The sequence below is a fragment of the Drosophila rhopaloa genome, unplaced genomic scaffold, assembly GCF_018152115.1.
Source record: "Drosophila rhopaloa isolate 14029-0021.01 unplaced genomic scaffold, ASM1815211v1 contig_3, whole genome shotgun sequence".
NCBI lineage: Eukaryota > Metazoa > Arthropoda > Insecta > Diptera > Drosophilidae > Drosophila > Drosophila rhopaloa.
In genome coordinates this window covers 16,915,741-16,931,692 of record NW_025335123.1, presented here as the reverse complement: position 1 = coordinate 16,931,692, position 15,952 = coordinate 16,915,741, and the positions used below count along the sequence as shown (strand labels likewise).

The following is a 15,952-nucleotide window of genomic DNA, read 5'->3' as shown; positions in this document are numbered from 1 at the left end:
CTCAATAAATAAACAATTTCCACAGTAAGGAAGAATTTCTGGACATTGTTTGGCCAACAATTGAATTGCTGCCACATTGAGACAAACTTTTCAAAACTCAAACAACACTAGTTTTCCAAAAATAAGGCAGTTAAATATAAAGACATGATTGAAAGACTTACACAACAAGAAAATATAATTCCTACATATGATTATTGTTTATTTTATTAAACAAATTTGGGGTTTTTTCGCATAAGTAATAACGTATGCGTAATTACGTATACGTAATTTATACATGTTATAATTATATTAATTTATTGAAGACTGAACCAAATTGTCTAGTGTTTTATAATGTAAGCCAATTTACCTTTCTAAACAAATTTAAAAGGTTTGATTTTACTTTTTATTTCATTTTCATATGCTGCAATTACGTATACGTAATGTAAAAGTATACTGCTCTTTAAAGTATGCTATAAAATTATGTACTTTGGCAATTGCCAAATACTTCGAGCAAATATTGTAAAGAATACTTTTTTGAGGCATAGCTATATTATTTAAAAGGCATAAAATTAGTAATAATATACATTTTGAATTTTTATAATTTTTTTGATAGATAAATTGGTTAAATTTTAAAATCTTTTTCGTCGTGTAAAACAGACTGCAATCATAATTCCATGTTCCTACACACACACAATCACACACACTAGTCCCATATCAATACGATTTTCAAATGCAACACACACTCACACATTCTTAGAGCAGGAAAATCTGAAGTAAGACCAAACAACATGAGCCAACCCAAAAAAAAAGTGCTGGAAGAATAACAAACAAGCAACAACAAGTGCAAAAATGCAAAAATAAGTGAAGAAAAAGTATAATTTCCATTTCAAATTGAATTTTCATTTGCACAGAAGCAGAATGAAGTTGAAAAAGAAGCAGCAGTCGCATATATGGAATGCTATAGTGCATATCACCCTGGACAGCCGTTCACGTAGTGACGAAGTGCACTAAGAGTGTGTAGAAGGGAACTACTAAATTCGAAACCAATGATATTCCGACCATCACAGCAGATTCTATAAAAATTATATATGTTAAACAATTTTCTTTTTCTGTCCGCTGTAGGTAGAAATACAGGTATATTTTCTGACAGCGTGCAGAATAATAAAATCTTTGAAACTCTATTTGTTTGGTAATTTTTCATCACTAAATTTGATACCAGAATTTTTATATGTCGAATGTGCGATCGTCACGACTTTCTTGCCACGTTAAGAGATGCTTTTATTTGATATATATATAAGCGGAGGAGGAGCTTACCAGGCACAGATAAGGAGCAGAGCTGGCTAAATATTGGGCAAAAGCGAAAATCAATGTCCTGACGCGGCCAGTTTAATGTTTTTGGGATTACAGCCTGCCGGCGGTCGAGCATTGAAGCCAGCAACCTACCGATTTTCCCATTTTCGCAAAGCCCAACCACCCACACACACACACAAACATATATGCTCCGACGTGCAGCAACTTAATTTAGCATTAACACACACACTCACAGAGACACACAGTCAGGAGCAGCGATGTTGTTGTTGTTATGGCCATTGCACAGGAGCTAACAAACTTTGGAATCCCACTCTCTCGATGGCCGAAGATCCATTCCCCTGCTAGCTACGTGCCACATTACGTAGCCGACTGGTGGGCCAGCCCCAAAACAAAGCAAAAAAAAAACAAAACAAAAATGGTCTACAGAAAAAGCCAAATAAAAGCAGGTAAGCTGCAGTAAAAGAAGCAACTATTTTTCCTTTGCGTTTATTTATAGTAAAGCGCTAAAGAGCTGTACTAAGCGGAAGTGGCACAGATAAGCTAATATATTAAGAAATCTCCTGTTAAATATAAAAGCCAAAAATAAATTCTATTGACAAATAACTGTAAGTATGCCATTATAATGGACTTTTACTATTCATTCCTTAAAGAAACTTAAGTAAACACCTTATTATTAAAATATACCAAAGAACAGCTTAAGTACTGTTATATATTTTTTATACAGTTAAAAACTATATTTACTCATTACTGATCGCTGCTTTTCGAGGGCCTTACACAGCCGTAACGCACTGTAGGGCATTCAACTCTTGGCTGGCAGTTTGTTGCCACTTTGGATTTTTGTTTATTTCCGACATGAACCGACAACGGCAGCTGTGACCCAGCCAAAAATCATTTCAGAAATTTCAATTTCGCATTGCAATTTGATTTTTGGGCAAAAACAGGGGTGGCGTTTTAGGGGGGTTCAAGGCGCTGTAAATTGCAAAATGAAGGATATTATTTAATGCATTTCGCTGAGAGCGAATTAATTTATTAAGCCTTGAGAGGATGCTCCTATCTCTTTCTGGCCGTCTGGCAGCACTCTTTTGATTTCCCACACGTGCCAGCGGGGGAAGGTGGGGCAAATAGGTCTCAAATCCCCGCGCCCCCCTTTCCAGGGGCTGCTGCAGGTTGCAAGTTGCAGGTGCAACTGTCCCAACGCTCACGGCTGATTTATCGTCCATGAAATTTATGTTTAGTTTAATCGAATGGGGCAAACAAAAATTGTGCAGAGAGCGGCCTGCTTATCGCTGGCCAGCCGAGTTCGCCCACTAGAACCCCCCTCCCCTCTCCACCTTACTACCCCCCTGACATCCACACCCCTGGAAAAGTTTACTTAAGCACAGGAGGTGCTGCAAAATTAAGCAGCAGCAGGAACCACTCAACTCCAAGTGGGATGGTGGGTGAATTTAAGGGGGTCCTAAAAACCCCCCCGCCCCCTTACCATCCCTCCCCCTCATTTTATTTCTTCAAGCCGCTCCTGCCACTGCAACTGCTTCTTCTTCTCCTCGAGCGTTTACTGCCTGCAACTCGCAGACGCAACTATTGCAAAATTTCAACGTGAATTTATTGTATGAACATTTCTTTTTCCCTCCTGCTTTTTGCATTTTTTTTTTCGTCTTCCTCATCTTCGTGATATTTTCGTTTTTCCTATATATATATATATATAACTATATATAGGTTTTTTTTGGGTGCCTTTGCCGACGTGCTGAATTTTCAAGCGGCCGCCGGCTATATACTTGTCTATATATTGTATGAAATGCAGAGCATCTATATAGTATATGTCTGTGGCGGGCCTTTAAGTCCGTTCATAGTTATAGCCGCCTCAAGAAGTAAATATTAAGCAGCTGCAACTTTTATGAGTGTCGGGGCGGAAGTCTGTAGGTCATAGCCGCGGGGTCAAGTTTTAAATCACCTTTGAACTGACAGAGCACGATATTTATTCGAAATGTTATTAAACAAACTGTGCAGGTAACTGTATGATACTAAACAATTACCTAGGAACTTATTCACTTGTATTTAATATACATATTTGTTCGTAAAATTACTATTTTATTCCCTTTGATTTTGGTGATAATGATCCCTTTATTTTTGCTATTTAAGTTGGCAACTTTGAAACGCTTCAATATTTAACTACCGATTGAACTTTTACTCCCTTTTTCATTTAATTTAAAATTTGATCAAATTTGAAATAAAATCTCTTTTTTTTGTGCCGCCGCGAAAACTTTTACGCATTTGCATCTATCGATTTGAGTTTCATTTGCTTGGTCGCAATGCAAATGAAGATGGCTCTGTCTCCCGAAAACCCTCTGATTTCCTGCGAAACTTGGCCTAAGTAGCCTCGATTAATGTGCAAACTTTTTGGTCACTTGCATCCGTTTCTGGTAATTCTGGGCTGCCTTTTCCCCCCTCTTTAGCTGCAATTTATTTATTTATTCTGTTGCTCATTATCTGTGCCAGGGGGTGGTCCCCCCTCGCTCCCCAATTAATGTTAAATTTACGATGACAGATCTGTGGCATTGATAAGACAGAAAGCGACGCTCCCAGGCCCAGAAACTAACCTCAAGTGGACAGGAAGCTTATCGGAGGACGTGACTGCAAGCCAGTGCACTGCAGAAAAAAAATATAAATCTAAATATAAATCACTGTAGAACTCAGAAAACAACAAAAGAAACAGCAAACAAAAATAAAAAAAAATTCTATTTTCAACACATGATAATCTGACTAAAGAAGATCAAATGCTGAAATGGACTTTTCTCCATTTATTTTAAATTTGCAAAAAATTAAAAGAGAGTATTTTTTGAATTAATATTAAACAACAAAATTAAAACCATAAATAGGTCAAATTATGATAAATTTCACTGAACTACAATTTAACTTTAAAAGTGATTAAGAATAAATAGTTAATATTATAATATGACATGAACAGACAGTTGAATTTAATGCACAATAACCTGTTTCTTTTAATGAAACTTTAAAGTATAAATTTAACTCTATGCCTAAGCTAATTCGCAAAAACTATTTATAACAATTTTTTGCAGTGCACAGATGTTGTTATTGCTGCTGCTCGTGTTGATGTTGTTCTACTTGTTGTTTGCCCAACTTGCAGTGTTGCAAGTTATGCAAGCTCGTGTCAGGTTGATGTGGAAAATTTGCATATCGCATATCGTTGACACGGTTGACACTGACCCCAAAAGGGGCGTGGCAGGTGGGCGGGGGTCGGGGGGTGCAAGGGCACTGGGAATGGGAGCAAATTATTCAATTTTTGACTAGATCAAAGCGGATGCGCTGACAGCGGGCAAATATTAACCAAATGCCTGGGTAAGACAGCACGAAACGCTGATGGACTGAAGGACGAAAGGACCCAGGGTAGACTCTGTGGACTGTATACTGTCGACTGTGGACTCACCTTGCATCCGGGCCAAAAGCAGGAGCAGTGTGCAGCAGAGGACCTGCAGCAGCTCCATATTTCATCAGCTCTGAGTTATGCCAGTTGCGCCAGCGACAAGGCGACTCCGGCGAAACTTGGCCCGTAACTTACTGCCACTGTCAGTGGCACTTCTCCGCCGCCTGCTCGCCTGCTTAACGTCCGTTTTTCCGCGCTTTTCCGCTTTTCCGCTTGTCCGCCTTCCCTCACTCCCGACTCCCAACTCCGAACTCCGAGCTCCTCTCCTCCGATCGACGAACAATATGCAACTTAAAAGGCAAACGGCATTCTGCGTAATTGCACGGCCAAGTACTGCAAAGAAACCAGAAGAGCGGTGGCAAATGAGTGAGCGGTGCCTAGATTGCGGGGAGGAACTTAAATTAATTAGAACAACATGGCCACAACGAGTTTCGAGTGGGGTGCAAACATCTGGAATACCCTAACAAACAATGAGCAGCTAGAAATAATATTTAGATTGTGGGGAAAAATATAAATGAGTTTCCGGAGTTTATTGTTCCCATTTATTTACGCCTCAGACTAATGATTTTATAATTTATTCTTAATGGATTTAATCAACTGACTTATAGTAGGTAATTTCTACATTTCTTTAAAGAAAATGTTTAGCCCTTTTTAGGCGATTTATATATCAGATGAGAGTTCATACACTAAACACATTTAAGCGATTAGAAAATATAAGGACATTGCATACTTTTCTTATAAATGAGCTTGAAATTTACCGTCTTTGATATTATTTATTTCATGTAAATCTGGATCACCAGAAACATATTGAATTTTTTTAATTAACAGTATAAATAGTATTAATGATTTGATTTAGTTAAAAGTTCGATTTTCACCGATCTTTTACAAGTAATTGGATAACGAAATGTGTATAGCCTATAAAACCTATCCACCCATTTTGTAATACAGGGTATGCGGCAGCACTTGTATTGGCCATAAACGGTGCAGAATGTTGAGGGGGTGGAGGGGGGTGTCTTTCGCCCTTTGGGAGCATTACGTCAGAGATGGAATGCACTCGCTGCAAATGTTATTAACAAACACAATGCCATAAATACCAGCACACACACACGTGAGCGGGGGTGTGCGAGAGTGGGAGTGGCAGTGGGGGGTGGGGGTGGGGGGTGTTGGTGTGCCAGCAAGGACACGGCTGAGTGACCTTTGCTGGTCGTCAAGTAATCGCATTCGCAACGGTAGTCCCGACAACTTCGCATTTTTATGGCAACAAACGTCAGCCATAAACATTTTTATAACGCTGCAAGGCGGCGACGGACGGAAAAGTGGGCGGGGCAGCCAAGAAAACGCATAAGCCACAAGCAAAATGAATTGTGTTTTCACTTTTTGTAATTAGCCTGCACTAAAGTGCTCGAGTGCGAAGGCAAGCAAATGCCAATGGCCGGAATATTCCGGCTCCGGAGTTCCTCTACGTCCGGATCTAAATCATGATAAATACACTTGCAGGGTGGTGGAAGGTACAGAAGGCACTGAAGGCACAGAAAGTGCGGAACGTAGTCAGTGGCCCTAGAAACTTGGTCATGGCAAACTTTACAGCAGCAGCTAATCGAAGTGGGAAATGCTGAGGACTTCCATCGATCAACGATTAAGAATTCACGCAAAAGAAACTAGGATTTCCCAAGAGGTTGCGGAGTAACAAAAGAATTGTTGATTTCAATTAGTATTATATTTTACGGTTAAATCTTTGTAAAACAAGCAGAAATCATTTTAATTCAGAGGGAAAGGCCTTTAAAATATATCTTCAGCGAGATTACAAATTCGAAACTAACAAGAAAACAAAAACAAAGATTTAATAATAACATAATTAAACTTAATGTTTTGTTTCAAATATAAATCTTCTTGACCTCGCTTGCAATTTTACATTATTAATTGCACATCTCAACCAAAAAACAAAATGAAGAAGCTATTTTTAAATATAACTAATTGCATAAATAATACAAAATAATAAAAATGTTGATTGTTGATCTGATTAAATTTTAAGCGACTTTTCGAAAAACAACTGCTTTGCCATTTTGATCGTCTCGAAATAAAGATAATTTTTCCTACTTTCCTAAACATCGCCTTTCACCCAAATAAATGTTTAATGTCGGTTAGTTTTGGTAAAATGTGCTTAATTTGTTCTCTTTCCCGAAAGTGTAAAAAGCAGACACTTTAATTAAGCCAAGTCTGGGGTCAAAAACAGAAACAAATTTTAGGAAACCTCAATTTGGTTGGCTTGAAGTTTCTCCTCGAACCGAAGTGAACTTGAAACTATTTCGGGCCCCGGAATTATTTACTCGAAAAGTCCTGGCCGGAAAAACAAGGCAACAAGTTCTGGCTCTTTGGCGAATTGAGCAATTTAGCCCGGTCCGAATGTCCGCTTTAAGTTATTTGTATTCAAAAAATTCTTTTCGTGCTGGCCACGTCCCACCGAGCCGTTGCGACAATTTGTAAACTAGGCCTGAATAAAACATGAAAATGGAAAACACAACGGCAGCGGGACATGTGACCGCTCTGGCTCTTTCCCGGACAAAAGTGCACGGTTACATAAACAGGATAATAAGGCACTTAACATGCACTCGTCGCTGTTGGCCAACACACACACACTCCCACACACACACAAAGAGACAGCAGAATGAGCTGGAAAAACCTCGAGCAGCAAATGGCGAATGCTGAATGCCAGGAATGCCGGAATGGCTTCGTTGTAGGCGTAACAATAAGGCGACCAGCCAGTCCAACAACTCCAAACAGGACCTCCACTTATGTCAGACCAAATCAAGCGTTGGACCCCCCTTTTCCCCGCCTTTAACCCACCCATCCCACCACCCACCGCCCCTGTTTTAGACATTCTGCCTTAATTTACGTTTTATGTCATGTCACGGTCGTAATTGAAAATTTCCCCAGCTCTCACATGTTTGCATAGCGCCCCGAGTTAATCCTCGATCGAAGCTAATTAAGACATCGCCAAAACAAGGAATTTAACCAAAACAATCAAGGCCCATGTTTGCTTAAAATTTAAGGTTCTTGCAAATTTTCAGGAAATAAAATACCTCTTCAAATTTTTTAAGAACCATTATTGAATAAAACAATTAAGTCAACTTAAAAGAAAAAATGTATAAAATCATTTTATTTAAAAAATACCCAAATGGGATTTATGGCAAGTGTACTAGTCATAGTCATAAATTATGGAAACCTAATAACATTCTAAATGTGTAATTTTAATCACTTTCAATATGAGAGCATTAAATACAGGAATATTGAGTAAGCACAAATAGTTACACTATTAAACGAACCATAATTAAAATACCCAAAATAGAATGGTAAAACCTATTTAATGAAAATGGAACAAGAGTAAGCTTACAAATGAAAAAAATATGAAATCTATCTAGCCATTGCTATTTTAAGGGAATTTAAATATGTAAAATAATTCTAAATGTATTGCCAATAAAAACAAATAAAATATTTGTAATAACACACGTTTTGTCCATGCACATTTTAAACGAAAAAAACTAACTATTTTTTGATAGCCACTTTTTGCAAACAAAAGGCAAATTAAAAATAAAGATCTTTATTGAAGCACTTTCTGTTTAAATTATTTTCTCGAATTTCCATTTTTCACAAACAAACTCGGCATTGCATTTGATCTGTTAGTTTGATAAGTGAAATTCATTTGCCAACTTTTGTGAGCACTATCCACAGCAAAACTGAGGCAATTATCGTAGGCCAGTATTTAAACTACACTTCTCAATTAACTTAAACAAAAAAAACTTGAGCACGAAGAAGAACAACAATGGCAGCAGATTATGCAATTTGAATGCAGCCTTATCTGGCATTTCAGGCATTTGTCGCACAGTTTACACATTGGGCACACATTTTATTTGAATTTTAATAAGTCGCTTTTATGCCAAGAGAAACGAATATAAAATCCCAGAGTTTAAAAGCACAATCGTGCTGCATTTATTCCATAAATAATTGAGATGTTTTCTAGAGATGGCGACTTACTATAAATGCGTCGCTTTAATTGGGCTTTAAAGCACGTCATCAAGAGATGTCTTAATTGGGGGATTTTTACGTTGGTCTTTAAGTTTGCCGAGCGACGAGCATATGCACGTTTTAATCGATATATTTTTGTAGTAATAAAATCAAGGGGATTGTGACCTTTTCGTTGGCCTCAAATTATCGGGCAAACAAACATGACGACGAAAGCCCCAAATTATTGAAAACCTTTATATTCGGACTACTGACAATTGGGCTTAACTTGTAAATGAAACTTAATCCCCAGGGATTTTTGCATGCGTCCGATTAGCCGCAGTCCTGGTCGCAGGACTTCGTTCGCAGTCCGGAATGGGGACACAAATCATTCGCAGGCCATTGGATCCTTAATTTGCTTTAAATAAATTTTATTGGCATTGCCATGCAGCTGAGCAGCTGCAGGACCTCGAAACCCTTTTTCCCCGCAACTAAATGACATTTATTGTCAGCTTGGCAAAAGGCTCGGAAAAGCGGGGAAAAAGCGGGGAAAAAGCGGGAAAGCGGGGGAAAATGGTAGGCGATACGTTAACCGAAAATGTCTTTTCATATTTTTCATGCACAATTTCAGCCTTGTATGCGTTGCATTTTCATCTGCCATATATATATATATATATTTTACTTTTGCGTATTTATTTATTGACCAGGTCCAGAGCCATTCCATTCCAGTTTCATTTGCGGCCCGCGAAGAAGAATATTGCAATGGCTGACAAATTTATTTCGTTTGCCGACGGCGGTTTTTCTTTCCCCTTTCCCCCCCTCGGTTTTTTCTGATTCCCCCCACCCCCCTTTGGCATACCCATGAAAATCCCCTCCCCTGCTCCCCCAGCTTTTGTTCTTTTCATTTTCACAATGTGTCGAGCCCTGCCATGCATATTAAAATGTTAAAAAAAAAAAAAAAAACACACAGTGAAACCACCTCTCGCTGGCCATTTACTGTTGCATATTCATTATTGAAAAGTTTTTCTGCCTCCGCCGCCTACAACTCATAATATAAATGATAAGCAAATGTTTTTAAATCTACTCTATATGTATTTATATGTACACATGTACGGCGATTTCCTTGAGGGATCAAATAAGTGCTTTATTTTATTTTATTTCATTTTAATTCGTTTTATTTATTTGTTCGCCCGCACCGCACGAAATTATTATAGTTTCGAATCAATTTATTTGCCAATTAGTCAACCAGAAGACCATTGTTCACAATAACGGCCTAAAGAGATCATTTAGTTGCAAAGTGAAATACCAAATAAATTTTGGAAGTATATTGTTTGCTGTGTGCTAAACTTGTCTATCTATTTATTACGATATTTATTTGAGAGAGGCGATTAAAAATCATTTATCAAATATTTTATCCATTCTCTTCTATTAAAAAAAGAAATACTCACTATATAACTATTTTATTTAATTATTCCGTTTCTTTAAAGCATTTAATATTTCATACAAATTTGTTTTAATATATATTACTTAAAATTTGCTAGTATCCTTTTTTCTTATCACTTAAAGGTGGTTAAAATACCATTTACAAATAATAAAATACTTTCTTTATATGCTTTAGGTGTCGAGCACAAGACAATGAATTTAAGCTTTGAAGGATTTTATAAACCATTTCGTTTGCTGTATCAACAACAAAAATTCTTACTCCTTTCAATTTGATTTAACTTTTGTGGAGCCCTTAGCATCGTTTTCCATATCTTTTAAGTAATTGTTTTTAAATTTTTCACAAACATTTCACAACAAAATCTGCAACTAAACTTTTGAAACTAAATCCTTTACTCCTTGGTTTTTTGCAGATTTTCTCAACTAATTACATTTTCCGACAGCGCAGCCTTAGAACTTCTCTTTCCGGCCAAGTTGATCAAACTAGTTTGTTTGGCTTCGCCAAATTATTTTGGGTCCTTTACGGGATTTACCACTTGGCCACAGATCGGCCAGATGATGCACAATAAAATGCGCTGTAATCTGGGCACGTTAAGTGCTCGGCCGCAAAAATCGGTTGTAAAACTAAGACGGGGACATGGGGATAATAATAATATGGAAAACGAAATACCGCACATGGCGTGCCACTGTGCGTTACGACTTTCGGCGTAACAGTTGCGTGGAGCATTACGGGGAAATTCCTGGCAATACGTAAACCTAAACGACTGCTAATTGAAATATTAACACCTAAACGGACGATGACGAGGACGACGACGATGTCACCGCAAAACTGGCGGCAATCGGCGTGTGTGAGTGTGTGCAATTAAACGAAATGCGCATAACAATTGGCCAACCACGATATGCGACCTCAAAAACATAAACAACCGCAAATGTTGCGTCATGAACACGCAAATGGACGAAAAAAAAAAAAAGGGAAACCAAAATAGGGGGACAAAGTGCCGAAGGGAAAGTTCCCCACATAGAAGTACATTTGTAATATCCCCCATATCACGGCACCGAAACACTCCAGTTGGGCAAATAAATGTTATCCCTTCTGTGGCTGCAGAATTTAATTTGATAAATTGGTATTTCAGTTTGAAATTTCATTGAACTATTCTGGGAACATATTCCATTTCTAAACATTGTTTTTTTAGAGCATTCCTATGAAGAATGATAAAATGTAGTTCTTAGTTGGATCAAACTTACTTAATTATTACTCTCAGCATTTTTTTTTAGCATATCTTTAAAATTGTTTTTTTTTGATTCAAAGCAATAAGAAGTTTTATGAATTTTTTATTTGAAAGAATTTGAGGGAATTCCAGTAATTAATTTAATGTTTGACAATTTTATAAAGTAATAAACACAATTCAAATTTGTGTTGGATCTTGAAAATCAATCCCTCTGTGTGTGTATTTAATAATCTAGTATCCAATATATATTAGTTACGAATGCACATCCAAATGTGTTGATTAAATTGTAATAAATGTATTTAATATTCGTGTAGTTTAGATTCCTTTCTATAACTATATTTATGCAAAATTCTTTTAAACATTTTTAGACAGAAATGAGAATTTTGTGCTTTTAGGTCTGTCCAAATACATAAATCACCCACAAAAATTAAATCTTTTAAAAACGGACAACTCACTCCCATTAGCTTTTGGAAAACGCAAATAAACTAAGTCAAATAACGCTCAAAAATAGCATCCTAATGCAGTATTTTCCAGGAGCTCAGCCAGGACAAAGGACTCTAAGCCTGCGTCAATTCAGTGCTCCTGCTGAATGCAGCTTGATTGGCGACTGCGACGACAGACAAAAGCTCGACGACGGAAGGAAGAAAAAGCCGTTCGTTCTACATGTGCGCAACAAATTTTTATGAAAATTCTTTTTATTAATTTCGTTTTGATTTCGTTTGGCTATTTTCGGAGTACGAACGGCATGGAAAACATGGAAAAAATAGCAAATAAATTGCCAGCTTGATTTTATTGTCGGCAGACTGATGATGTTGATGGCGACGCCGTTCAGGGAAATTGTTGGCAAATATTTGTGCAATTTTTTTTGTTTTGTTTTCCGCTTTCCCCGAAATTGTGTGTGTGTGTGGGGAAGACCGTTGTTTGCTCAAAAATTGGCCATTTGATTGATGAAAATTTGATGGAATATATTTGCCATAAATATTCGCATAAGGAGCGGTATGTTTTCCATTGATTACAATCGCTTCGCGCGAACTAATCCGCGTCAATTAAACCATTATTAAAGCCATCAACGACGTAAACGGCACTGCCGCTTATCAAAATCACACGTCTGTCGTAATTAAAGCACTTCATTAAAGTTATTAATTATTAAATTAGCCTTCAAGTGCTCGGCTCTTATCAAGATGTATTTGTTTGACTTAAACTAATCGAAATGGAATATCAATTGAACACGACTCTAAGTAGTGTCAATTACTAAATAAATTGTTCTGATTTCGTAAAAAGCGTGACTTTATTTGTATACAAATGAGTCTTAATTACTTTAAAATTTTTTTGATTATCGCTGCACAGAAACTATGTTTGTTTCTCCATATTATTCTCTTAAGACTTTTAGTAATAATATTTTTCAAAAAATCCATATTCTCAAATGAGAAAAGTTTTACTTTCCAAGATAATATTCTAAAATATTTAAGGTGCTCAAGATTAGTTTTCGATTAGTTTACTAAGTATAGTTTCAATAAAATTCTACTTGAATTAAAACTTTAAAAAGCAGTTTACAATCTCTGTGATATTTAACCAATTCAAGAAAATGTTCGACAAAATTTAAATTCTTATACCCATAACCCTCGGAAATTCTCAACAATGATTTTAAAAACAGACTTTAAGTCACTATAGTTTAGTTTTCGAAACGACAGCCAACTTTACTTTGTCCACACTTTGTATGCAAAATACGTGCAAAATATTTGAAAGCACAAAATGAATATCTAATGCCAAACTCTTCAAAAATTCACTACACTTGAAACTGACACTCTGGACAGCGGAAATCTTTGGGGATTCCCCTGATAGCTGGAGTCGAGAAAGTGCGGGGCTTGTTGGGTGACTCTGACTTCCGTTTCCGGCACTCGAAGTTTTCATTTAAAATGCAATCGAGAAACGATTAGTCAACAAGCGATTGGCTTTGTCTTCGATTTCCTGGCATTGGCAAATCGCTAAACCGAGTTTCGAGGACCAAAAGTGGGCGGGAAGGTTGGCTAATGAAAATTACCAGGCAATGCCAACAAAATAAAAGGCATGTGAGTTTGTTTTGCCTTTCTGATTATAATGAGCACAAATTACGTTGATTCGGTTTTTGGATTCGCTTTGATTCGGTTGCGGTTGCAATTTGTTTTTGACAGAATTCCCCTCCCGAACTGACTGTGTTTTTGGGTTTTTGTGTTGTGTGTGTTGTGTGTGTTTTGTGGGGACCTCTCATTAGTTGCTCGAGGAATTTCATTGGCTTTACCTTTTAATTTGATTAATTCGGCCGCCCGACTTGCTCGTCTACTTTTCTTTTTTTTTTTGTCGGATTAATAGCGGCACGCAACAAAAACAACAAAAATCGTTAATAAATCGGTTAAATCGGTTTTGTTTTTTATTTTTTTATTGCTAGTATTTCTGGAGGGGCCACTTGAGACGGTCTCTGAATGGGATTCAATTCGCTTCGATTGGACTTGCTCAAGTGCACTTTGCAATATTTTTCCCGCTACGCGAATTGGCAACGAGTCCTGGCTGAATTTGTTGAAGAAAATCGGGGAACAGGACCAAGGACGACTGACTACCGCACGTGTTGACGCTTCAAACAAAACTGTTGCGCGGCTGAAGAAGACGATGGCACAACAAACTCGAGTCTCCTGCCAGGACTCCCGGCCCTCGGCTCCGATGGCCAAAAAGCAGCCGAAAGGACCTTCGGCTGGTAATCGGGTCCTTCAGGACTGCCGTTGGCTGTGGAACAGTCCGATGGCCCTTGGCCTCGCATCCTGTTTACAAAACTGGCCATCGGCGCCTGCGCCCCTTCGTCGAATCCTTAGCCGAAGGCTGCCCGAATTCCCGAAAGGACACCAGCCGAACGAAAACGAACGAATGCCGAACCGAAATCGCCGACTCTTTATTCACCTCGTGGTGAATTCCATTTAGCCGGCTTCGCAGAGAGTTTGTTTACGTTTTGTGTTTACCTTCCAGGACTGACTGGAAACACGTGGCTGCATTGGAACAAAACAAGAACAAGAGCAAAAAAGGACGAAGGATGGGGTTACTCTACGAGTTCGTTGAATCCCAGCGTAGTTAGTCGGAAATGGAATGTTGGCAAGTGCCATTGAAGAGTTGATTTTATTGACTGCCAGCCGAATGGGACTTTCAAAACAAAAGATCGAGTTCTAAGGATTTACAGGATTGCCTTGCAATTAAATTCCTTTAGATTTGAGAAAAAATAAAATAAAATTAAATAAAGTTGGCAAAATATATTTAAGTTCATGTTATCTGAATTAAATGTCATAATTAAGCTTATAAGTAAACCTTGTACTTCAGTTTAAAAATATATTTAATTTTGAAATTAATGGCAATTACAGAATTTTGTAAGCACCAGCTAATATTAGTAATGGCTTGGGAAATAAATAAAAATGTTCTATATATAGTAATTTATTTCAGGTGCTCATGTTAAATCATTTTGTTAATAAGTTATGTTTTATAAATCCCGTTTTTAGCCTAATTTGAATTTAACATAATTTCACTAATTTATATATATTTTTATTTATTTGGATTGTTACAAAAAAGCTCTGGTAACAACATTATATATATAAAGAAAATCAGAGCTGCATTAAACTCAAAACCGAGAAGTTTAAGACATTGGGGCAATAATTTGTTCAGCTCTTTCCGTATCCTGCAAATGCAGAAGTATCTGGCACCTGCAACCTGAGTCCAAAGTCCAGAGTCCAGAATTTAAAATCCTGAGTCTCGACTTCCGTCCTGCCTGCATTTCGTGCGCATTTTTCCATCTGATTTGACATTTGTGCTAGGTAAACACAAGAATGCCAGCAACTTTTAATAAGACCAAGGAAGTGAACGGCGTGGGGAAGTGTCGAGTGCCGAGATTCTGGCCAGTCTTGGCCAGAACCGCTTTCAAGTTTCCGCACACTCTGTGTGTGTGTGTGTGTGTGTTAGTGTGTACGATTTTGTGCCTCTGTTGGCTCTTTTGAGCAATTTAGTTTGCTGCCATTTGCCACAAATGAAATTCGCTTTTTTGGGCCGCCACGGCGTATGCGTCATGTGTTTGCACTGCACTTGTTCCTGTCGGAGGATGAGTTCTGAAGAACTCCCCATTCCATCCCATCCCATCCAATACCATACCATACCATCCCCACCGACTGACTACAAAGTGGTCCAAACCGAACTGGACGAACTGCTCTAACTAGCTGGCCGTCGAATGTTTGTTTGTTTGCTCAATTTTAATTAAATTTTTAGCATTGCTCGTGTTTTGTTTGGCACGAAAATTTAAGCAAATTAATTGACGCCCAATGAGAGAGAAATCAAGTGAAATGTTTGCCAGTTGGTAAGTAATTTTAATTAATTTCCCCCACTTCTCCTCCCCCGGCAAAGCTAAAATTGCAATTGCAATCAATGCGAAATCAAGTCAAAAGCCCAATCAAGTTGTTCAATAGTGGGGCAGTGGGTGAGTGGTTGGGTGGTGCGACTTGCAGGTGTCAAGCCCTTGAAAAGATGGGGAATAGAATGGGTAATACCC

At 37.9% G+C, this 15,952-nt stretch overlaps 1 protein-coding gene across 1 annotated transcript in view; it reads right to left on the bottom strand.

The window, feature by feature from the left end:
- Positions 1-13,825, bottom strand: part of LOC108051082 (carbonic anhydrase-related protein 10) — a 52,988-nt gene extending 39,163 nt beyond the window's left edge. Inside the window, exons 1-2 of the mRNA XM_017133033.2 lie at positions 13,679-13,825; positions 4,736-5,065 (exon numbers count right to left, since the gene is read on the bottom strand). Of these exons, the coding sequence (XP_016988522.1) occupies positions 4,736-4,793 (58 nt within the window). The 5' untranslated portion in view covers positions 4,794-5,065; positions 13,679-13,825. The remainder of the gene's footprint in view (positions 1-4,735; positions 5,066-13,678) is intronic.
- Positions 13,826-15,952: the final 2,127 nt, after the last annotated feature.